Genomic DNA, 23387 nt, shown 5'->3' on the forward strand with positions numbered 1-23387 from the left:
CTGCCAGCCTCCTCTGGGATTTCCCAGGCAAGAATACTGGATTGGTTTGCCATTTCCTCCTCCAGGGGATCTTCCCAACCCAGGGATGGAACCTGCATCTCCCACTTGACAGGCAGATTCTTTACCACTGAGCCACCAGGATGCTGTGAGGACCAATGAAGAAGACAGCCAGACCTCCCGGTGGTGGGAAGACCTGGTGACCGTGGAGCCGCAGGCAACCAGCCCGGGAGCCGTCTAGTCCCTGGTGTGGGGGTGGAAGTGCTGGGCTGGAAGGGAGACCAAGGTGCGACCCCGTCTCTGAAAACTCAGGTGCGGGGAGATTCTGGGTCCAGCCCCGCTTTGATCCTAGTCCGCGACGCGGCAGCACCATCTGGCGGCCGCGCGCGGGAATCGCAGGTCAGGCGGGGACGTCGCCCTTCGGGCAAAGTCAGCTAGCCGGCCCTCGCCTGGGTCTTCAGGATGGTGAAAGCGCCAGCGGTGGATTGGACAGAGGCCCGTCTGGCGAAGAGAAATATGATTCCCTGCTAATCTCGCATTTACTGCAAACAAGAGATTCCTACTGTGAGCCTAAGGAGGAGGCGGTGCTGTTAAAACGAGATATGTAGATATAGCATCAACAGCAAGCATGACCTCTAAGGGTCATGAGTGGAGTGTTCATTTCACCCCTTGCAGTGGAGAAATAGGCTTAGGCTTTCCAGGGGGGGAAGGCAGTTAAGCCAGCTGCATGCTTCTTTCCCCCAGCTGCCCCTTGTTTTGTGTTTCAGATGAAAATTAATATCGAGGGTTACCTTAAAACTATCGAAGTAGCTTGAACGTTTTCCTAGAGAAGTAGTTCATTTTGGTTTTATTTAATGGCTTTTCTTTCCTCTACGAACAGCATCCACCTTCTTTTGGGAAACAAACTTCCTGAGAACTGAGGTTGTGTTTATAAATATATTTATCCACCTCTCGGTCTGGCTGCATTGGGTCTTGGCTGGGCATGTGGGATCTAAGTCTCCCACCAGGGACCAAACCCTGGCCCCCTGCATTGGGAATGTGGAATCCTATCCCCTGATCACCAGGGAAGTCCGCCTATTTAATCTTTTTTTTTTTTTAATGGTGGTAAAATCTGTGTAACAAAAGATCTGTCATTTCAACCATTGTAAATGGCATTAATTATATTCAGTGGCATTAATTACATTCATAGTGCTATGCAATGTCACTATTTTAATTTCTGAAAATTTTTCATCACCCCAAACAGAAACTCACTAATCCTTAAGCAGTAACTCCAAACTCCCCACTCCACCCAGGTTCTGTACTGATAATCTTTCTTCTTTCTATGAATTTGCCTATTCTAGATATTTCATACAAGTGGAATCATACAACAGGGGGCCTTTTGTGTCTGGGTTTCTTCGCTTAGCATAATGTTTTCAAGGTTCATCCATATCATAACATGTATCAGAACTTCATTCCTTTTTACTGCTGAATAATATTCCATTTTATGCTTATACCACACTTTATCCTTTCATATGTTGTTTTAATCTTTCACAGGTGGATGGACACTTGGGTCATTTGGCTGTTGTGAATAATGTTGAAGTAATTGTTGGTGCACAAGTGTCTGAGTCCCTTTTAAAAAATCTTTTGGGTGTATACCAAGGAGTGAAATCGCTGCGTCATATAGTAACTGTTTTGCTTTTTAAGGAACTGCCAAACTGGTTTTCACAGTGGTTGCACTGTTTTGGAGAAGGAAACGGCAATCCACTCCAGTATTCTTGCCTGGAGAATTCCGTGGACTGGCTACAGTCCATGAAGCCAAGGAGTGAGACACGAGCCTGAGAGAATAACACGCCACGTCCACTGTTTTACATCCCGATTGATTGCCCTGCATTCTCGTCAGCATTTGTTATGTTGCTTGTTTTAGTTATTGTTTTAGCTGTCCTAATGTTTTTCCTGATGTCTCATTTTGGTTTTGTTCTGCATTACTGCATTTCCCTGGTGACTAATGATGTTCAGAATCTTTTTTTGGGCTCACTGGCCATTTGCTTACCTTTGATGAAATAGCTATACAAATTCCTTGTCCATTATTTAATTGGGTTGTTTGTCTATTTGTTGTTGAATACTAGGAATTCTTGATATATTCTGGATGTTATCAGATATATAATTTGCAAGTATTTTCTCCTATTCTGTAGGTTGCCTTTCACTTTTGGGGGGGAGGGTCCTATTCCTCTAAAAGCAATTAACCAGAGTTTTTCTTAGTTCCCTCCTGTAGTTACTTCTAGCTTGCTGCTGAGTTCCCAAGGAAAAGACTTGGAAGATGGTTTGGAGGCATTGTCTTTGCTCAGGGAACAGGCTGGCCGGCTGAGTCTTTTCAGGTCTCTTTGGACATTTCAGGGTGAGCAGATGTCTTGTGTTTTCAGGTGTCCCTTGTCTCCCTTTGAAGATCATCCAAACCCTGAAATCTCAAGAAGCAATCTAGTGGCTTTTCTCAAATGTAGCCAGAAGACATTGGCCCCGGTCAGTTTTGTTAGGAAATTAGCTATTATGATGATTTCCTTGCAAAACCCCTGGTTTCTGAGAACTTTCACTTCCTGTGGTATTTTGGGAAGACCTGCTGCTTGTCAAGTCATGGATCTTGATTCCTTAAAAGCTGTGGCTGGAATTCTAATGGCAACATGTCATGAACTGGCTTTTTCATTAATAAATTGTAAGTGGATAATGTCCCAACAAAATGGTAATCTAGAGACCAGATTCAAGTAAAAAACTCTGTGACTAAATAGGTTTTTGATGTTAAGTGGCCAGTCATGCCACGAATAATTGACTCATTAAAAAACGAGAATGCAGGCATTTCATATTTTAACTTATTTTAAATCATCGACTCAATGGACATGAGTTTGAGCAAACTCCAGGAGATAGTAAAGGATAGGGAAGCCTGGCGTGCTGCAGTCCATGGGATCGCAAAGAGTGGGGCATGACTGAGCAACTGAACAATTCAGCAGTTAGTTGACAACCAAATACTGACAAATTCAACATGCTTTTTGAAATTACTTTTGCATGTACTTGGACTCAAGGAAATCTTAAACTCCCTGTTTATACCCCAAACCAATCAGAGTGTTTTTACATCTGTGGGAATAGAGATATTAGGTTCTCACGGTACACAGTGATCTATGGTGGGAGAAAGTTTGATTAAAAATTAGAAGTAAAGGGTACTTTCAAGACTGTACCCCTGGAATTGCAAATATATTTAAGCAGAATTCTGTTCCATGACTTGTCTTCCTACTTCATGACTTAGCGATGAATGTTGGATGAGAGGATGTGAGTTGAGTAAGTCTCTGCTATTCAAGGACAAGCTAGAAGGGCACTTGATATTTCTGGGTAATGACCAGAAACAAGAACAGTGTGGGGTCGTGCCGTTAGCACTAACACGGCGCTTACCTAGTGCTGGCGATGCGCTGTGGTCTTTATGTGGATTAGCTGACTTAGTCCCAGCAGCAGCACCATAATGCAGTTTTCTATTGTTAGTTCCATTTCACAGTTGAGGAAACTGAGGCCCAAAGAGTCTAGTAAAGATGCAGAGCAGCCTGGCTCCAGAGCCCACCTTACACTCTGATAATGAATTAAAGATAAGTGTCCCCAGTGATAGGGCTGAAAGGGGGTGCAGGGACGTAGCATGTTGTTCATTTCTCATAAGGTTAAAAAAAAGAACGTAAGCCAAAACCATGTTCCCTGTAACAGTAGAGTCTGTTTCTAAAAGAGCTGAGCACCAAAGGTGTGCTGAGACGTGCAGTTCTCTACCTGCTCAGCGCCGCAGACAGCAGCGAACAGCGGCGAGAACCACAGGAATTCCGCCACCGCCTGGGGCTGGAGCAGCCTGTGACCCACGTGAACGTGACTCAGAGTAGCGCGTGTGCAGCACTCCCGTGCCTGCGTGCATCGGGTCCGCCCTTAATTCAAGCTTGGTTCCCGGTGTCTCTTACTCTCTTGATAATGTCCTTAGACACATACAGTGTTTCAGTTTTGGTGAAATCCAATTTATCTATTTTTTTGTTTTTGTCTTGAACTTTTGGTGTCACATATAAGAGCCCATTGCCAAGTCCAAAGGTCCTGGACGTTTACTCCTATGTTTTCTTCTAAAAGTTTTATAGTTTAGTTCTTATATTTAGGTTTTTGAACAATTTTGAGTTATTTTTGTAAGGGGAGAACTTCATCCTTGAGTGTGGAAATCCAGTTGTCCAGAATCACCTGCGGAGGAGAACATTCATCCCCCACTGAATGAAATCAGTTGACCATAGATGTTTTAGATGAGGTTTCATTTGTTTTCACAAAATGCTCTTGTGTTTTTTTTTCTTCCTCATACTATTGATTTGATGTGTGACTGTGATACTTTCTTACATTGAGTCATCATTGTATTCTTGAACTAAGTCCCTCTTGGTCATGATGTGTAATCCTTTTAATATCTTGTTGGATGCAATTTGCTAGTATCTTGCTGAGGCTTTTGCACCAATATTCATAAGGAATATTGTCCTATAATTTTATTTTCCCATGATGTCTATGTCTTGCTTTGGTATTGGCCTATGAGTTCACAAGTCCTCCCTCCTCTAATTTCTTGTAAAAATTTGAGAAGGGTTAGTGTGAGAATTCACCAATGGGCTACCTGGTCCTGGAATTTGTTGGGAGGTTTTCCTTTTTAAAAAAACTTAACATTAAAGTGAGATATTTGGTTTGTGGAGAGTCAGTGGGGGAACTTGAGGAGTTAAGAATTATGTATAATTTAATTCAGGCCCATACTACCTCAGAATGATGTAACAGTTTCTGTTACAGTTATTTCCTGTGATAGACTTTCCCATATTCTGATCATTCCAAATATTATGGCAATTATGTTTTCTGAATCATTGCTTTTCCTTGTCACACAATACTCAAAAAGTGCAAATGTCTTCCTGTCACTTGTAGAATTATTAATAATTTTTAAAACTTCATGAATTTTAAACTGATAACTTATTAATTTAAATTAATAATTTTAAAAGTGTAAATAATTGTAGAACTATTAATCATTTCAAAAAATTTTAGCATTCTATTCAACCTTCCTTTTGACTCTTTCTCACCTAAGCTCTAAATTAGCTGCTTCTCCTGCCCTTATGGGAACTGTGTCCCAGGGAGACTGGTTCATTCATTCTCACTTCCGTAACTACTTTCTGGTTAAACCTGAAATAAGGAAGTGTTTAAGAGCAAAGCCCTACCAATTATAAGCCATGATCTTGAGCAGTCTCAAGACTGCTCAAAATAAAATATGTGTGCATTTTTAATTCATGTTGGGCTTTTTAAATAAAGAGGCTTTAAGTGGAGACTCTTATGCTGATGTTACATGTTCTGCCTCAGTGCAAATGTACTTTGCCTGTGTTTTTCCTTAGTGACCTTAGGAACAGAAGATAAGGATGAGGCTCTGCTAATGCCTTTTGTTCCCAGGGAGAAGTGAAACACGTTCAGTGCAGTGTCTCCGACATTCATCTGATGGTGTGTCAGCAGTCTGAAAGTCCCGCTGGAGCCTCCTTCCTCTGCCTCCTCCCAGCGACCCCCGAGACTTGACCAGGTCATCAGCTTCTCCTTCCAGGCCCCGTGCCCGAGGCCCGGCCCTGCGCACCAGCTGCTGCCTCTCCTCTGAAGCATCGCTGCGCGGACGCCCCGGTCGCCCCGATGTTCCCGGGGAGGAAACCTCCGCCCCCACCCCCTGCGCTGCTGCAGTCGTCTTCCTGACACCCCACCCCGCTGTGCGGGGACTCCTGCAGCCCGTCAGATAAGATGCACATGTGTAGGCCCGACAGACGAGGCCCTTCGTGGACGTCCGGCCCGGACGGCCTCGTGTCTGTGGCCCGGCAGGAGTAACTTGTGTGTCTCCCCGGTCACGTGCGCTGGTCTGGAAGTCCCTCCTCCAGTGGTCTTCTGGGCTCCTCCCGCGCTTCACACCTCCGCTGAGGGCCGTGGGTTTGGGACCCCCTCGCTGAGTCTCCAGCTAGGCTTCTTGCTGTGTCTACTCACACTGCCCCCCAAACACAGCGTCATCACAGCACTGTGGTTTAGTTGCTAAGTCACACCGCGTCAAATGCCATTTATTTGCATGTCTGTGAGAGGAAAAACCTCAGTTCAGTCTTGCCCCAAATGGAGAAGAGCCCAGTTCCTCCCTCCCGGGTCTCTCTTCCTTATTCCTCACACAAAGCACCTCCCTGCTGACTCTTCTGGTGACGAAACGTGTGGGAGGCTTTCCCATTCCAGTCAGTTCTCACGACACCAGCTGGGCATCCTCCTTTAAGTCGATTGCGATGCTTCGTACCTGGAGACAGGGTCAGATCCCAGAGGCTAAGGGCTCAGTCCCACAAGGCCGCTCCCTTGTCCCACAAGTGCCAGCCTGTCGCAGATGACCCAGAACTTCTGTCTGATATGACGACACATCAGAGGTTCCCACGACCCCCTCCTCAGGTTTGATTAACTTGCTAGAATGGCTCCTAGAGCTCAGTGAAGGGCTGACTCATCTTTACCTACTGACTAAAGGACGTGATAAAGGACACTCACAAAGACCCACCCAGGGGGTCCTGAGAGTCTCTGTCCCTGTGGGCTCAGGGTGCGACCCCTCCCCGAGAGGATGTGTCCGCCCACCTGGAAGCTCTCCAGGCCCCACACTATTCGGATTTTACGTACAGAGGCTTGATCAATTACTAACTCCATTTTCAGACCTTCTCCCTTCTCAAGAGAATGGAGGGGTGAGGCTGAAGTTTCCAAGCTTCTCATCATGGCTTGGTCTTTCTGGGGAGCAGCCCTCATACAGGCGCTCCACCCAGAGTCATCTCATGAGAACCGAAGACACTCCCATCACCCAGGAAATTACACGGGTTTCAGGAGCTCCGTGTCAGCATATGGGGTCAGAGACCAAATTCTAGAACAAAAGACACTCCCAGTTTCTTATCACTTAGATTACCAGGGTTTCAGGGACTTTGTGCCAGGGGCTGGTGGCAGACACGAGTCACATTTTTTCCTACTATCTCACAATATCTATCTGGTATCCCGAGGCCGGGACTGTGTCTCCTACCATGACGTCCCCAGACCCCAGTGCAGCTCGTGGCCTGCAGCAGGTGCTTGATAGCGGGCTGTGGAAGAGGGCCTTCCCTGGGGGTCCAGTGGTGAAGAATCTGCCTTCCACTGCAGAGAACGCAGGTTCAATCCCTGGCTGAGGAACTAAGATCCCACACACCTCAGGGGCAACCCTGCACACAGCAACGAAGACTCCATGCGGCTGAGTAAATAAATAAATTAAATGAAAAAGAATACAAGAGAAGTTCTGTAAGTTACACATTAAAAAAAAAAAAAAAAAGTCTGTGGAATGAATGAAATAATCATCTCACCGGCTGGTGATGTCACCGTGGCCATTTCATGAATTCTGGGTGTTCAGGTAAAAAGTCGTTAAAGCTGATGCGCAATCATCACGTCATCTGCGAATGCTCTGCAGAGGAGCCCCAGGCGACGGCTCACAGGCGGAGCGGTCCCAGGTCCTCGGGCAGGCCTCACGTTGCCGTTGGCGTCAGGGGGCTCTGGAAGGGCGCGCAATGTGTGCGCTGCAGGGACTTGGGGCGGGCGGCGGGCGGCCCAGAGGCGGAAGGCTGAGCGCTCTGTCCCCTCCTGATGAGGGGCTGGCGGGTGGGCGACCTAGGGCGGATGGACACCTAGAATGTGCTGAAACTGCTTGCTTTCTTTAGAAAGAAGGAAAATGTTCTGAGCACCCTCCCCAAGCAGGAGTAAGGAAAAGTGCGTAACTCTTGTCCCTTTTGGCTTCCATCCGGAGGCCGGAGAAGCATTAATGGAGGGAAACCCTAGGTAAACCGCCAGGGGACCAGCAGGGGCGCGCTCGCCCTGCAGCCCCAGCGCAGCCCCACAGACGGGAGAGTCCCCTTCCCTCCCGCCAGGACTCGGCCCGGGCTCTGCTACGCAGCCCGCCCCGGCCGGGTCCCCTCTCTGAGCGCTGATCCTTCCCTTGCCGGGTGGGGACTTGCCTGTGGCCGCCACGGCAGAGAGCCTGAACTGCAATTCCCTGCTGACCCCGAATTGAATAAACCCAACTTTGCTGCAGAAACACCCGCGGCCTGTTTCCTTCAGGCTTGCATTTTGGAATGTAACCTCCGGCCCTTCGTGGGAAACCAGCACGTCTTCAAGGCCATCCCGCTCCCGGAACACTGGGGCTGGCCGCGAAGGCACCCTCCTAAACCTCCAAGGCCATGCCCTGCAGAGCAGGTCCTGGTTCAGGCCCCATCCCCCAGGGCACCACCCGCCAGGACGGCAGCAGCTGCGCGGTCCCGGCGCGACCCAGGCAGGACAGACCAGTGCAAATCGGCCTCGAAGCAGCTGAGCCCTGCTTGCCACAGTTTTTGTTTGTTCCGTTTTGACAGCTTCGTTGCCACAGGGTCCAGTGAGGACTGTTCTGATCAAGCCACTCGGTCTCTCTTGGCATTTGAGGAGGCAGTTCCTGGAGCTTCTCACGAAGACTGACCCAGCTCCCTTCCGTGACGCTGTGCGGTGGCGGGCCGTCCCGGACAGCAGGCCCTGGCTCATCTTGCTCTTCGTTTCTTGTGACGTGAGTCACCCAGGTGATCCCAGAGAAAGTGAATGTCTCTAGATGAGAAAAGGAAAGAGAAAAAAGGAAGGGTGGGGGAACTTCTATTCAGTTATTTCACTATTTCTTAAAATTTTATGATCAGCAATGTTAAAAAATCTTGAGTAACAAGATTCCCTTAATTTAACTCAGATTTTAAGTGAGAGCATAACTGCAAAATAAATAACAACAGATGGTGATTGCAGCCATGAAATTAAAAGACGCTTACTCCTTGGAAGGAAAGTTATGACCAACCTAGACAGCATATTAAAAAGCAGAGACATTACTTTGCCAACAAAGGTCCACCTTGTCAAGGCTATGGTTTTTACAGTGGTCATGTATGGATGTGAGAGTTGGACTGTGAAGAAAGCTGAGCGCGGAAGAATTGGTGCTTTTGAATTGTGGTGTTGGAGAAGATGCTTGAGAGTCCCTAGGACTGCAAGGAGATCCAACCAGTCCATCCTAAAGGAGATCAGTCCTGGGTGTTCATCAGAAGGGCTGATGTTGAAGCTGAAACTCCAATACTTTGGCCACCTCATGCAAAGAGCTGACTCATTGGAAAAGACCCTGATGCTGGGAAAGATTGAGGGCAGGAGGAGAAGGGGACGACAGAGGATGAGATTGTTGGATGGCATCATCAACTCGATGGACATGGGTTTGGGTGGACTCCGGGAGTTGGTGATGGACAGGGAGGCCTGGCGTGCTGCAGTTCATGGGGTTGCAAAGAGTTGGGCACAACTGAGCGACTGAACTGAACTGAACTGAGATAACTGGATCCAGTAAAATGACTGAGACCCAGATTCTGAAGAACATCTTCCAGGTTTCAGGTGATTCAATCTTAGATGAAGGCCCTCTGTGCCTTACAGACCTCACCTGTAGGGGCCTGTCTTTCAGGTGCTGGGTTGACATGTACAGCTGCAAAGTACAAATTTCATCTGAGCCACTAGATTAAAGACGTAAAATAATAACAAATACTTACCAAGCTAGAAAAAGCAGCGTTACTTTGCTTCGCTTTTGTGAAAGTGGAAGTTACTTGGTCGTGTCTAACTCTTTGTGACTCCATGCATTGTAGCCAGCCAGGCTCCTCTGTCCATGGAATTCTCCAGGCCAGAATACTGGAATGGGTAACCATTCCCTTCTCCAGGGGGTCTTCCCAACCCAGGAATCAAATTGGGGTCTGCTGCATTGCAGGCAGATTCTTTACCAGCTAAGCTACCAGGGAACCCTCGCTCTTTTACTCTTGAGAAAATAATCATTTTCCGGTTTAGATATTCCTAATATTTTACAGTTGCTTCTGATTGTCACCATTCAGAAAGCAAGTGACACGCTCATCTCCATTCTGTCCTTAGGACACAATCTTCCTTCCAGTTCCTGTGGCTCCGGCCAGCATGCTCCCTCTCCCTCCTCCCTCTCCCCTCCCACTGACTCTGGGGCTTGTCAGGGCAGTATTGGTCTGTGGTGAGGAGCAGCCCCTCACCCTCCTACCTCTCCGCTTCCTCCTCAATCAGCAGTGGAGAGCGCCGGCCCCTTGTGGACATTATGGTCCGTCTTCCACCAGCCTTTCTCCTCCTCACTCTTCCTGGCTAGGTGCGCTTTTTGTTTTTTAAGTGCTGATCGGCTCAGCTGATAAAGAATCCGACTGCAATGTGGGAGACCTGGCTTCAATCCCTGGGTTGGCAAGATTCCCCTGGGGAAGGGAAAGGCTACCCACTCCAGCATTCTGGCCTGCAGGATTCTATACATGAACCATACAGTCCATGGGGCCGCAGAGCCGGACACGACTGAGTGACTTTCACTCTCACCCCGCCGTGGCCCCAGCTTCTGTCCTCAGCTATGACTCTTTGACACACAGACGCGGCTGGGCCGCTGAATCCCGCATGCGGCTCCCAGCACCTACGCCCCACACCCTGCTCTCTTCCTGCTTGTCTCCTGGACACCTTCACCTAATGCTCCTCAGACAACATGAGTCCTCTTGGACAGGAGATGCATGCTTGATCCCCGGGTCGGGAAGTTCCGCTGGTGCAGGAACTGAAAAGCCTATGAGTGGATTTTCAGTCCACGGTGGGCACAGTCCATGGCGTCTCAAGGAGGCCGACACGACTGACTAAGCACAGCGATTCTGCACTAGACCCGACGCTCCCCTTCCCCGCAGGCTCCTCTCAGTTAACACGCCACAACGAGCACAGGGACCTGAGGCAGACGAGTAAGTGGCACCTGCATCTCCAGTCCTTCCCTGGCCCCTTGCCCCCAGTCCACCTGGTCCTCACATCCTGTGATGCCCGCCGTCTCATCAGCTCTGGGCAGCACCCCGTCACTGTGGCACGGCCCAGGCTCAGGCCCGCCTGGCTGTGCCCTGGTCCCCAGAGCCGCATCCTCAGGGCCCTGAGGGCCTGTCCCGCGGCACCCAGTCCCTCCACAGGGCCGGGGCTGGGGTCACAACGGACACGGGAGGGAGGGAGGGGAGGAAACGGATGAAAGCAGGAATCATGTCACTCGTCCAGTCTGAAGCTCACAATGGTTCCCCATGCTGTGGTTCAGCCCCCTAGTCCTATCGGACTCTTTGCGACCCCGTGGACTGCAGCCCGCCAGGCTTCCCTGTCCATCATCATCTCCCAGAGCTTGCTCGAACTCATGTCCACGGAGTCAGTGACGCCATCCAACCATCACATCCTCCGTCCTCGCCTTCTCCTCCTGCCTCCAATCTTTCCCAGCATCGGGGTCTTTTCCAATGAGTCAGCTCTTCACATGAGGTGACTAAGGTATTAGAGTTTCAGCTTCACCATCAGTCCTTCCAATGAACACTCAGGACTGATTTCCTTTGGGATGCACTGGTTGAAACCTTAGCCGCCTCTTTTTCTCCAGTACCAGCGGCAGGATGGAAGGTCACCCGGCATGCATCCATGACGTGGTCTGAAGGCCTCCTTCTCCTGAACAGGAACTGTCTGCTCATCGCTGACCCTGGGGGCAACTGAACATGCTCAGGGAGGGTGGATGTCAAGCACTAGAACAGCCTCTGACCACAGACCCTCCAATGCAGACACAGTGGTTCGGGGATGGACATCTCCTGGTCTGGGTCACGGGCCTCCCCTCTTCTGCTGGTTTCTGGAGGGCTCAGGTTCGGGGGTCTCTGAGGCCTGCCCCCCCTCCCTGTGGCTGCTGTAGCCCCTGCTTCGCTCTCTTCTCAGGAGCAAGACCACTGTGCAGAGGAGACAGGGAAGGCCCGCTCATCCTTCCAGGCCCGGAGCAGACAGCACTCTCCCCGAGGGCCTGGACGGGGCGGGCGGAGGGTGGACCCAGAGAGCAGGCAGCTGTGCTCCCTGCCGGCATGACCACTGAGCACCCGTCTCCGATGGCGGCTGCAGCTCCGAGAAGGCGCGGGACACGAGACCACACAGGCACACAAACACACACACACAGGCGGTCTCCATCAGCCCTTTATTTGTGGACCTTCGCCAACGTCACTGGGGTTGCAGCTCTTCCAGACATCGGGGAGAGCGGTGAGGAGCACCGCGGCGCCTCCAGCACCCCGTCATGGCGAGCAGAAGCGGCCGCAGAACAGGATGGCCCCGGTCTTGCCGTGCTGGATGAAGAAGAGGAAGGGCCGGTCGGCATGGAACCGGTAAACGACCCTCAGGCATTTCAGCATGATCCTGGCCCCCGTGGCGGCCGCGGCCTCCGTGCCCTCCTCGGTGACCTCCACAGAGGACTTGTGCACGACCTTGGACAGGTGCAGGCCTCGCCCGGATGACATCCCACTGAAGTTGGCGCAGGCCTCGTCGAACGCGTCGGTCATGCCCAGTTTCCGGAGGACGCCCTCCATGTCGTAACTCTCCTCCAGCGTGAACCGGGGCAGGAACACCTCCACCTCCTGCACTGCCAGCACATCCGGCTTCGTCCACGCGATGAATTTCTCGTAGGTCAGGGCTTTCTCCACCTGGAGGAGAAGGTAGAAGATCTCAGGGTCTGCAGCAGCGCTGCCCCGGGGACTGTCCGCTGTGACCCACACTCTGCGCCCTGTGGGCCCGGGGCGGCCTGCCAGCTGCACACGATTTCCCGAGCCCAGTGACCAGCAGGGATCCCGACGAGACCCCGGGCCCTGGGGCCAAGGATGCCCGGTTACCGTGTTCAAGTCGGTGCTTTCACTGGGCAGCAGGATGACCATGTTCAGCTCTTGGCCGACGTAGGGAAGCACCAGGATCCGGCTGCAGATTTCTGCAATGTACGTCATTTTAAAGTTGGACTTCATGAACATCATTGGCACATGTTTCTGCAAGTTCTATAAAGGAAATGGATAAACTTTAAGTGGAAACGAGAACCGTGGACACGCTAGACGACTCATCAGAGCCGGCCACCTGGGCACACACACTCTGTCTTGTCTTCCAGACCCAGCCCAGCTCCGCGTCGTCAGCTATCTGCACGGCTCCAGCTCCCACCCCCGGGTTCCCAGCTCTCAGGCCTCAGGCTTCTGTTCTCCTGCTGACCCAGGAGGGCTCTGCACGGACATTCCCAGCAGGACCTCACCCTGGCACCTGCCTACCTGACATCTGCATCTGGACGCAAAGGAGCCTCCGTGTCGGCTTCCACACTGGCGGCTCGGTTCCCCCCACACCTGCTCCATCTATACTTTCCCATCTCTGCTCATGGTGACACCACTCCTCCCCAGTCAACCCTGCAGTGTCCTGGGCCCCTGTCCCTCCCACCCCACAGCTGACCCATGAACAAACCATGTTGGCTCTTCTTTAAAGACATCAGGGCTTCCCTGGTGGCTTGGGGTAAATAATCCACCTCCAATGTAGGAGACACAGGCTCCACCCCTGGTCTGGGAAGACCCCACAGCCCTGGGGCTCTAAGCCCTCAGGCCACAGCTCCTGAGCCTGGGCTGAGAGCCCGGGACCGCAGCTCCTGAGGTCACGGGCCTGGATCCCGAGCTCGGCACCAAGAGAAGCGCCAGTGGGAGGAGCCCCAGCACCGAGCCCAGAGGGACTCCACCACGGCAGCTGCAGGAGAGGCTGCGGCCAGGAGAGCCGGCACGGCCGAGAATAAACACATGCAATTAATGAAACTTACAATACAGTCTGACTTGTGCTTCCTACCCCGCCACGCTCAGCCCAGCCTGGGTCATCAGGAAAACTTCCAAGTAACCTCCCTGGTCCTGCACCTGGGCCTGAGGGGCTCTGGGAGATCAGAGCCACTGGGAGAGGCCCCGGGCTCTGCGAGAGCTCAGAGGAGGGACACAGGAACCAGGAACCCGGGCTGGGGAGACCGCTAGGGAGGCTTCTGGACGGCCCTGCAGAGAAAGGCGTCTGTGCCGGTAGCTACTGACGGGATGGGGTCAGATGGTAGGATCCAGGCCCACGGAGCTTCATAGCCACGGTCTCGAGTTTGACCTGGATCCTGGGAGTTCTAGTAGGCCCAGAGACCTGCGAGCTGACCCAGGGGATGTGTGATACAAGACAGAACACCCCTGCACAGACCCCCCTGATGATACAGCAGAGGAGGAGCAGGGGGAGAGGAAGCCAGGGTTTGCCTGGATCCACATCTGGGCCGTCAAGGCCACAAGAGGCACAGGTTCCTTGAGGTCAGCCTGCTCCCACGCTCCATAAAGCAAGGGGACCCCAGGGACCATTTCCAAGAACCTCCTTCGTTCTCTGAAACATTCTTGTTCACCTTGGTGATGTGGAATGGCCTTTCCTCGGTGTGCGCTTTGTTAAACGGTTTAGCCCAGTTTCCTTTGAAGTAGATGGCATTCACGAGAACAAGACGTGTCAGGGAGTCAACTGAATTTGCAGCAAGCAAGTCTCTAATTTTACCTGCAAAGCAGAATTAAAGAAGCAGTGAGCTAGCAGGGTTTCCTGGAGGAGGTGCTGGGCACAGTATTTACTGGCCCGCCCCCTGGAGGAGTCAGGCACTGACCAGAGGGCTCACTGTCCCCCAGACAACCATGGACAGTGAGCTGTCTGTTCACTCGCTAAGCTGTGTCCGACTCTCTGTGACCCCATGGACTGCAACCCACCAGGCTCCTGCGTCCATCGGATTCCCCGGAGAAGTAAGTATACTGGAGCAGGTTGCCATTTCCTTCTCCAGGGCTCTTTCTCACCCAGGGATCCAACCCGCCTCCCCTGCATTGGCAGGTGGATTCTTTACCATCGGACCCACCAGGGAAACCCGTACAGGCAGCCTGGCCCCTAAAGCAAAATCATCAACCAAAACCTTAAAATCTCTGCTCAGAAAGAACCCAAGAGTTGCATAAAACACATAAAATGAACAAAAAATAAGGGCAGGATAATTCACAGTGACAGAAAAAGGAATGTTCAGTCTACAACGTGAGGGGACTGTCCTGAAGGGGAGAGGTCGAAGCCAGCGTGGCGAGCACGAGAATGAAGAACCGCAGGTGGACCGGGGCTTGACCGAGTGTCCTGCAGTGATGCTCAGCGACCCGCAGAGCATGAGCTCCGCTGCACAGGCAGGGGGGTGGAGCCCGCATCCAGAGTTTCCTTCCGCCCTTTGTGAAAAGGCAGACTATATGAATATTAACTGCACCAGCAAAAAGTCAAAGTGTGTTTGCTCTGGAAGAAGTGCAGCAAATACTGCTGCTGCAGCTAAGTCGCTTCAGTCGTGTCCAACTCTGTGAGACCCCATAGACGGCAGCCCACCAGGCTCCCCTGTCCCTGGGATTCTCCAGGCAAGAACACTGGAGTTGGTTGCCATTTCCTTCTCCAATGCATGCAAGTGAAAAGTGAAAGTGGTCGTTCAGTCGTGTCCGACTTTTATTGACCCCATAGACTGCAGCCTACCAGGCTCCTCCGTCCATGGGATTTTCCAGGCAAGAGTGCTGGAGTGGGTGCCAGTGCCTTCTCCGAAATACTGATGAGGAGGGGGGGAAAGCTAGAGAAATTGATTACTGATTATATTTCAGGAGTGAATTTTGAAAGTTTACAGTTCTTTACAGAAAAAAGCCATTCCTGTTTGCATTTGCTGGTCTTGGGAAGGAACTGATGGGTAATGAGACTGATTCAAATACTGTGCAAAAAGAAGTACTGACATGCCCTCACCGTCTGTCTTTTCGGCTACCCAGGTGTTTATGTGCTTCACGGACTCCTTCGTAGCTCTGACAAAGTCCAGCTCTTCCATCTCTGCTTGGTAGAATATGCGGCAGGCATCTTTGAAATACTAGGAGAGACGGAGTGACAGAATCACATGGCTACAGAAACAGACCACGCCAACAGCTTACTTCTTCACGGCACCAAACCTCAACACTGATCATTTGACGGTTTCTTGTGGAATGTACAAAGGATGTGAGGAATTAACCTTCAATCCGGTTTCTCAGTTTTCAGCTACATCGAATAAATGACAGTAAAATCACAGGCTTCCCAGGTGGCACAGTGGTAAAGAATCTGCCTGCCAATGCTGGAGACGAGGGTTTGATCTCTGAGTGGGGAAGATGCCCTGGAGAAGGAAATGGCAACCCACTCCAGGATTCTTGCCTGGACAATCCCATGGACAGAGGAGCCTGGCCTGCTGCAGTCCACGGGGTCAGAAAGAGTCAGACACGGCTCAGTGATTGAATGGCAACAGACACACATGTCATGAGATGCAAAGACTTTCTCTATGTACAGGGGACAAGCCCTTATACTGGGCATGGGGGCCAGGGTGTGAAGAGAGTTTGGGAGGACTCTGGCTTTGTCTGCATTTTTATATAATAAGGACACACTCACAGATTACTTGAGCTGTGTATGAAAAAAATTTAAAAATCATGAAAGCACTGCAATTAGATTGAATCAGAGTAAAAAAGACAAAAACTTAAAAAAAAATTCCGCACAGGAAAAGATAATCAAATTATTTACATGTGTGAAAAAAATTGAACAAGTCTCACAATGCAGAAAAACTTCCATCATGTGAAAAACAACATCAGAAATATTCTATTTGATCACTTCTTTGTTTCGGCAAACTCATCTGCAACTGTGCTATGATCCATGTTAGTTCTCTGACAATCATCTCATCGAAGCTTCGCGAACATGTGAACAATTCTATCACATGTGAACAATGCCTTCTCTTAAGGGCAATGACTGAACAGTTCCAGGAAGCGAGAGGTCGTGAATGGGGTCCCATACCCCACCCACCATGTGGGTCTCAGCCCATAGGGACTCAGCTGCACCACAAGGCCCAGCTCCTGCTTCCACACGACCTCGGTCTCTATCTGCTTTGGGAAAACGAGAGTATGACTTACAGAGAGGAAATCATAAGTGTTCCCTCCAAAAAGCCTGGTGGCGGTTCTGAGCAAGTACTGTGTGCAGGTCCTATTAACTTCACAGAGAAGTTTCTGGAAACTCTTGTGGACATCTACACCTCCGCAGCCTCTGGTTCTTAGAGAAAGGGTCTGAAATCAAAAACAGATAAAAACACACAAGTGCAGTACGCATTGACTACAGGAAATGGACACCACCCTGAAGTCAGCCTAGGAACCGCACTGACCCTCCCCACAGCTTAAAGCAAGACTCACCCAAATAAAGGCACAAGGCCTCTGGGAGCCCCCCAGCCTGCCTCCCACGGGGGTCAGACAGTGACCGCGGGTGCAGAAGTGCCCCTCGGCGAGCCCAGTGCCCTGCGCTCGCGGTCTGCCTGCAGACAGGGCCGGCGGACAGGCCTCCCCTCTCTGCACAAACAGGCCACGGCTTCGGGTCTGGACTGACCTCGGGACGGGCTCCGACCAGCGGGACACAGGAGAAGTGGCTCTTCCGGGCCCAGGCCTTCGTAAAGGCCTGGCAACTCCATGTTCGCTGTCTTGCCCCTTTGCCAGGGTGCAGAAATGCCCAGCCATCCTGCTGGGGCCTCGTGACAATGCGGGAGAGCGGTCACACAGAGGAGAGCTCCTCACGGAGGAGCTCCTGGATCACAGGAGCCCAGCGGGCACCATGCGGCCAGGACGCAGAGTCTGAGGCCTGGTCCCGGTCATTCCTGGTTGAGAGCAGTTTGACGGGAGCCACAGAGAGAAGGTCCAGACAACCAACGCCTGAGGCCCCGGGGCACCACTGCTGGAGGAGAGGAGCGGAGCTCGGGCGGGAGCCCTGGAGAGACACCCATCCAGGGCGGAAAGGCCGGCCCTCCCCCCGGAATCAGAACCTGCACAGGAGGTGCCCAGAGAGGGCGGCCCCTTCAGAGCCTGGGAAGCGGGAGGGGAGTCAGTGACGAGCACCAGAGGGGACTGCTCCCTTTTCAGGCAGAACTTAAAGGGAACATGTATGTCTCCCGGTGGCACAGTGATAAAGGATCCACCTGCCGGTGCAGGAGACTCAAGACTCGCGGGTTCGATCCCTGGGCAGGGAAGATCCCCTGGGGGAGGACATGGCAACCCACACCAGTGTTCTCTCTGGAGAATCCCATGATTCTCCAGAGGAGCCTGGAGGGCTAGAGTCCACGGGTCGCAAGGAATCAGACACGACTGCGCGGGAGCACCCACGTATTTGCGTCCTAACACTTGCTGGGTGGAGAGTGCAAATGCTTCTCACTCCCAGCCTCGCCAGCTGGCAGAGGACCCTGAAAGTGATGGCCTTAGGGCAGAGGTCAAACTCAAGGCCCAGGCTCAAGGAGAGGGATCGGGACTCTGTTAAACCTGTTGACCCTCTGGACCCCAGGCCCTGGGAGGGGTAAGGGCACCCCCATGAGGGAGGGCTGTGACCCCCACGGGGACAGAGGTCAGCGCCCCGCCGCCACTGTGGCCTAGGAGCTGACGTCCACACCCTGTGCAGCCCACTCGGGGCTGGCTCTGGGCGTCTCGGCAGGAAGGGCCTCAGCCAGCAGGGCCTTAGGCAGCGGGTCCGAGCAGAGGCTCGATGAATGCTTGCTCATTCAAGCCTGTCCTGCTGGAATCGGGTGCTGCACAGTCAGGAGCCCCAGGCCACCAGCCAGAGAAGAGAGGGAGGCCCAGGAAGGGGCAGACGGGGGAGCGAGGCCTGTCTGTCGAGCAAGGCCTCTGGGATTCGGATCGTGGACTCCGGCACACTGGCCAAAGAAACAGCGACTGCCACCACCCAGAACCGGCTTCCTGGACGTACCTGGGACATCTGGGCTGCGGTGTTGCCCCTGGCCCCCACGAGGACCATGGCCAGGGCAGAGGAGATGCTTAGGGGTGCGATAAGCACATTTTTCGAGTTGTCCTCACCCAGCTTTTTCAGAAGGGCCAAGGCAAAGGTGCCGTTTACTTCTGACAGCACATCCATGGTGTTGAGTCTAAAAGGATGGATTTTTAAAACCAGTGTCACGTAAATTCAGGCCACAGGTCGACCGTGTCTCATCTGCTCTTAACTGTTGTGAGCACTGACGCTCTGCTTCGATGAGCAAACAGGTACACGCACAAAACTCGTTTTCCTCGGGGGCCTCAGACCCCCCTGTCGGGTTCTAACACGTAAACACGGCTGAGATCGGTGGTGATACAGAGAGGGTGCTGGGCCTGGGAGGGTCGGGAAGGAGCTGTTGACTTTTGCTCCCATTTCTAGATTGTTTTTGAGGCCTATAGGTATGAGGTTATAACAAGAATCACTCAAAATGATCAATCCAAACAGTTACACAAGTTGAATATTTTGTAAAGAGAGAGAAAGACCCCACTTAGCATAACCTGAAGCCTTGAGAGAAAAGACAAGTAAAGCCCGTACAAAGACGCATGAAAGCCTCAGACACAAACCCCCTGACACCAGGTCTCCTCCTCTGGGACCTCCGCCTGTGCTGAAGCCCAAATCCAGGGCCCCATGCCCAGGCCCCTGCTGACCCAGGCCCAGGCCCTGTCACCCGGCTCTGGACAAGGGCCTTGGGACGTGCCCACATCCACCTGCAGGGCCCGGCCTCGGAGGTCACAGCCCCGCCACAGAGGGCGTCTGGTCCAGAACAGGACACTGTGGGGAGGGGCGGGGGTGCGCGAGCATTCAGGGCCTTTCTGTGTGTGGTGGGAAGGGATGAGAGCTGAGAGACCCCAGCTCTTCACTGGAAAATAGTGTCCGTGATAGTCACCGACCTGGGAAAAGAGAGCAGGTGAGCCCGAGGGAAGGGCCCGAAGCTGCAGGGCGTGCAGGCTGGCAGCCCCGCTCCGGGCCCTGTGTCAGCTCCCTGCATGAGGACGGGGACACACCAGGTAATCTGTGCTCCTGATGGGGTGCAGGGCAGCTCACCCCACAATACTCCACTGTAGCACAGTGACTGCAATGAATTAAGGAGACTTGAGAAACAGCTGTTGCAAAAAGCATACTCTACCCTTCTTCTGTTCCCCCTGAAAGCTGAAAATAAATCTCCATGTGCAAATACCCTCCTGTACCAGGAGGCAGAGAGACATCTTTACCGCCAAAGAAGGGAAAGCAAGGCTGAAAAGGCTGTAAAGAAACCAGCAAACCCTGTTATTTCACAAACTTGCTACCCAAGCAAAAAGCCTTTGTTTTGTCAAATCTTCACACACAAAGCCACCAGCCTTGTCCCTTCTTGAGTCTTGTATCTTCAAGGTTACCTTATGCACAAAATTCAATGGGGTTGGTTTTCTGCTATTGATTTGTCTTAGGTCAATTTAATTACTAGAGCAGGCAGCAAGATTGTAGAGGAGAGGAAACACTTCCCCCACACATTCTCTTCCATCATTTATATCCACTTTGGTTAGTAGCTAAGTCGTGTCTGACTCTTTTGTGAATTCCATGGACTACAGCCTACCTTGCCCCTCTGTCCATGGATTTTCCAGGCAAGAATACTGGAGTGGGTTGCCATTTCCTTCTCCAGGGGATCTTTCTGAGCCAGGGATTGAACCCGAGGCCCCTGCATTGCAGAAGGTTTTTTTCCACTGAGCCACCAGGGCAGGCGTTAATATCCAACACCTTAACACTAATACAGAAAAAAGCAGAAGTTCACTTGTCTTCAAAGGCCACAGCGAGGCTGGTAATAGTTCTTTTTCTCCACTGACAACAGTTCCTGATGGTCATTAAAGGTGAGAGCATGCCCACTCCCTCTAAAATCGCTAAACTGAACAGGAAGGAAAGAAGCAGTGAGGCCCAGAGTTTTATTCAGGATACTCTGATGGCAGAAAATACATCAATCGTGAGATAAGTTAACAACCCACGCTGATACAGGCCCGGAAATCAAACAGGAAGCGATGCTTCGCGCACTCCCCGGGGCACTGAGACAGAACACCAGAGGCAGGACCTCGGGAGGGTCCCGGCACCCAGGGCTGGTGTGAATTGCTCTGATAGTTCAGGACTTGCAGACTCAACTCAGGAACAATGCAAAGGAAAGTTATCAGAAACAACACAAAGTGAGCATGATTAACAAACTACCAGATGGTGAGCTGCAGAGCAGCCAGAATCTAGGAAGCAGTCTTAAAACTGGGAAAAGAATGGGTGAAATGGGCTCCAGAAGAGCTGATTTAAAAAGCAGCTTAGCTGTGCTGGGCTCCCCGCAGCAGAGTGAGAGCTGATCACCAGGTCATGACTCTGCAGTCCACCCTTCATCATATGGCAGCGCCCCCTCTCCCCAAAAAAGACACACACAGAGAGATGGGTGGAGAGCAAACTGAAGACATCCTTTTTAAAACAGAACCTTCAAAAGTTCGAGAGCCATTCATTTCCCATACTGACAAAGTAAGATAGGAATTTCTTCTCACACTGTGCAAATGATGCTGCGAAGCGGTACCCCGGTATTTCCAGTGTAATTAAGAATTGTTGGTTAGTCACCAAGTCATGTCCCATTCTTTTATGACCCCGTGGACTAGAGCCGCCAGGCTCCTCTGTCCATGGGATCCTTCAGGCAGGAATACTAGAGTGGATTGCCATGGACTCCTCCAGGGATCTTCTGGACCCAGAGATCAACCTGAGTTTCCTGCATTGGCAGGTGGATTTTTCCCACTGAGCCACCTGGGAAGCCTCAAAGACATTTCAAAGTGCACAAACCACTACAATGGCTATGAAATGTTTTTCAGCATCTGTACTTAAGTCAAGAACAAAGGTATTCATGAAAGTGAAAGTGAATGTCGCTCAGTCGTGTCCGACTCTTTCACCCCCACGGACATACAGTCCATGGGATTCTCCAGGCCAGAACACTGGAGTGGGTAGCCTTTCCCTTCTCCAGGGTATCTTCCCAACCCAGGGAACAAACCCAGATCTCCCGCAATGCAGGCGGATTCTTTACCAGCAGAGCCACAAGGAAACCCAAGAAGCCTGCAGTGGGTAGTCTATCCCTTCTGCAAGGGATCTTCCCGACCTAAGAATCGAACCAGGGTCTCCTGTATTGCAGGCAGATTCTTGACCAACTGAGCTATCAGGAAAGCGTATTATCACCTTTAGGAAAGGTATAAGAAGATATAACAAAGATAAAATAGACCCATGGACTTCCCTAGTGGCTCAGTAGGTCGAGAACTTGCCAGCAATGTAGGAGACCCCGCTTCGATTCCTGGGCCGGGAAGATCCGCTGGAGAAGGGATAGGCAACCCACTCCAGGATTCTTGGGCTTCCCTTGTGGCTCAGCTGGTAAAGAACCCGCGTGCGGTGTGGGAGACCTGGGCTCGACCCCTGGGTTGGGAAGATCTGCTGGAGAAGGGAACGGATGCCCACTGCAGCATTCTGCCCTGGAGAGCTCCATGGACTGCATAGTCCATGGGGTCTCAGAGTCAGACACGACTGAGTGACTTTAACTTTCACTAAGGTGACAGTAAGGCTTGTCTTAAAGCCTCTCTGGTGATAAAGTAATCTCAACGCGTTACCCCTAGGCTGCTCACACGCGGCCTGGAGACGGGTCGCCAGGCGAAGCGCTCACCCCCGGCCCCCACCTTCCTCACAGGCAGGAGCACTCGGAGGCCCCGGGGCTGCCCCACCTGTCCTGGGCCGTGCGGCTCCCGCGCTCATCGCCGCCCACTGCGCACGGTCCACTCTGGACCCCCGCCCTTTCCTCGCTGGCCCACTGTGCTCCCCTCTTCTGGGTTTCTGCCCTTCTTTGGTGAAGCGAAGGGTCCGAGGATGTTCTGACAGAACGCAGACATCCTGACTTCCAGCATCACTGGGCACATCTTTATTCCAGCCTCCCTTGTGACGGAGTGGTCCGCAGGTCACTGTGCCTCTGGACTGGACCTCAGAGGCCCTGCCTTGTGGCTTCCCAGCCTGAAGTCTGGGGACACAGCACCCCAGTCCCTACCCACACCCCCTCCCCAGTAGGCAGAAGCGTGTGACCTCTGACCTCTATCCCTGATAGTCTCAATGTCACATCGCTGTGTCTGTCCCCAGATGGGCCGGCTTTGTTCATTTGGCTGCGCATTTGTGGGCCCTTTCAACCTGGCTTCCCTCATGGCTCCGATGGTAAAGAATCTGCCTGCAACGCGGGAGACCTGGGTTCAATCCCTGGGTCAGGAAGATCTCTTGGAGAAGGACATGACAACCCCCTCAAGTATTCTTGCCTGGAGAATTCTCTGTCCATGAGAGAGGAGCCTGGCAAGGTACAGTCCATGGGGTCTCAAGGAGTCAGAATCGACTGAGGGACTAACCCCTGCCTTCTTCAGCCTGACAACTCAAGAACCTTCCCTTCCCCTCTGGGCACTTTTAATGCCCTTGTCACCCCTGTGGACGGGCTCTTGTTTTCCGCACCTCCTCCCGGCACGCGCAGTAGCTGTTATCTGAGGGGCACTTGGGAAGGTGTGGCTGCCTGCTGCGGGCAGAGAGCTCTGCAGTCATCTGCCCTCCTCTCCTGCATTTTCCATCTCCATGGTATTTTCTTCATTTTCTGGAAGACACAGTTGACTTTCTCTTCCAATTTTTCTGCTGCTCTT

General features: G+C 52.0%; 1 protein-coding gene across 2 annotated transcripts; it reads right to left on the minus strand.

Annotated features, from left to right (window-relative positions):
- Window positions 1-12028: 12028 nt before the first annotated feature.
- LOC133059220 (serpin B6-like) lies at window positions 12029-21007 on the minus strand. 2 transcript variants are annotated; one of them, XM_061146234.1, is made up of 7 exons: window positions 20991-21007; window positions 18661-18826; window positions 16836-16985; window positions 15661-15778; window positions 14276-14418; window positions 12729-12884; window positions 12029-12542 (listed from the first exon to the last, which is right to left on the minus strand). In XM_061146234.1, exons 2-7 carry the CDS (start codon window positions 18823-18825, stop codon window positions 12138-12140), a joined length of 1137 nt encoding a protein of 378 aa, XP_061002217.1. In that variant the 5' UTR covers window position 18826; window positions 20991-21007; the 3' UTR covers window positions 12029-12137. The 2 variants fall into 2 exon arrangements, with proteins under 2 accessions (XP_061002217.1, XP_061002216.1); XM_061146233.1 differs by lacking the exon at window positions 20991-21007 and adding an exon at window positions 17109-17127 and having other exon boundaries at window positions 16836-16954; window positions 18661-18825.
- Between the last annotated feature and the right edge of the window lie 2380 nt (window positions 21008-23387).

This window comes from Dama dama, chromosome 7 (assembly GCF_033118175.1).
Source record: "Dama dama isolate Ldn47 chromosome 7, ASM3311817v1, whole genome shotgun sequence".
Lineage (NCBI taxonomy): Eukaryota > Metazoa > Chordata > Mammalia > Artiodactyla > Cervidae > Dama > Dama dama.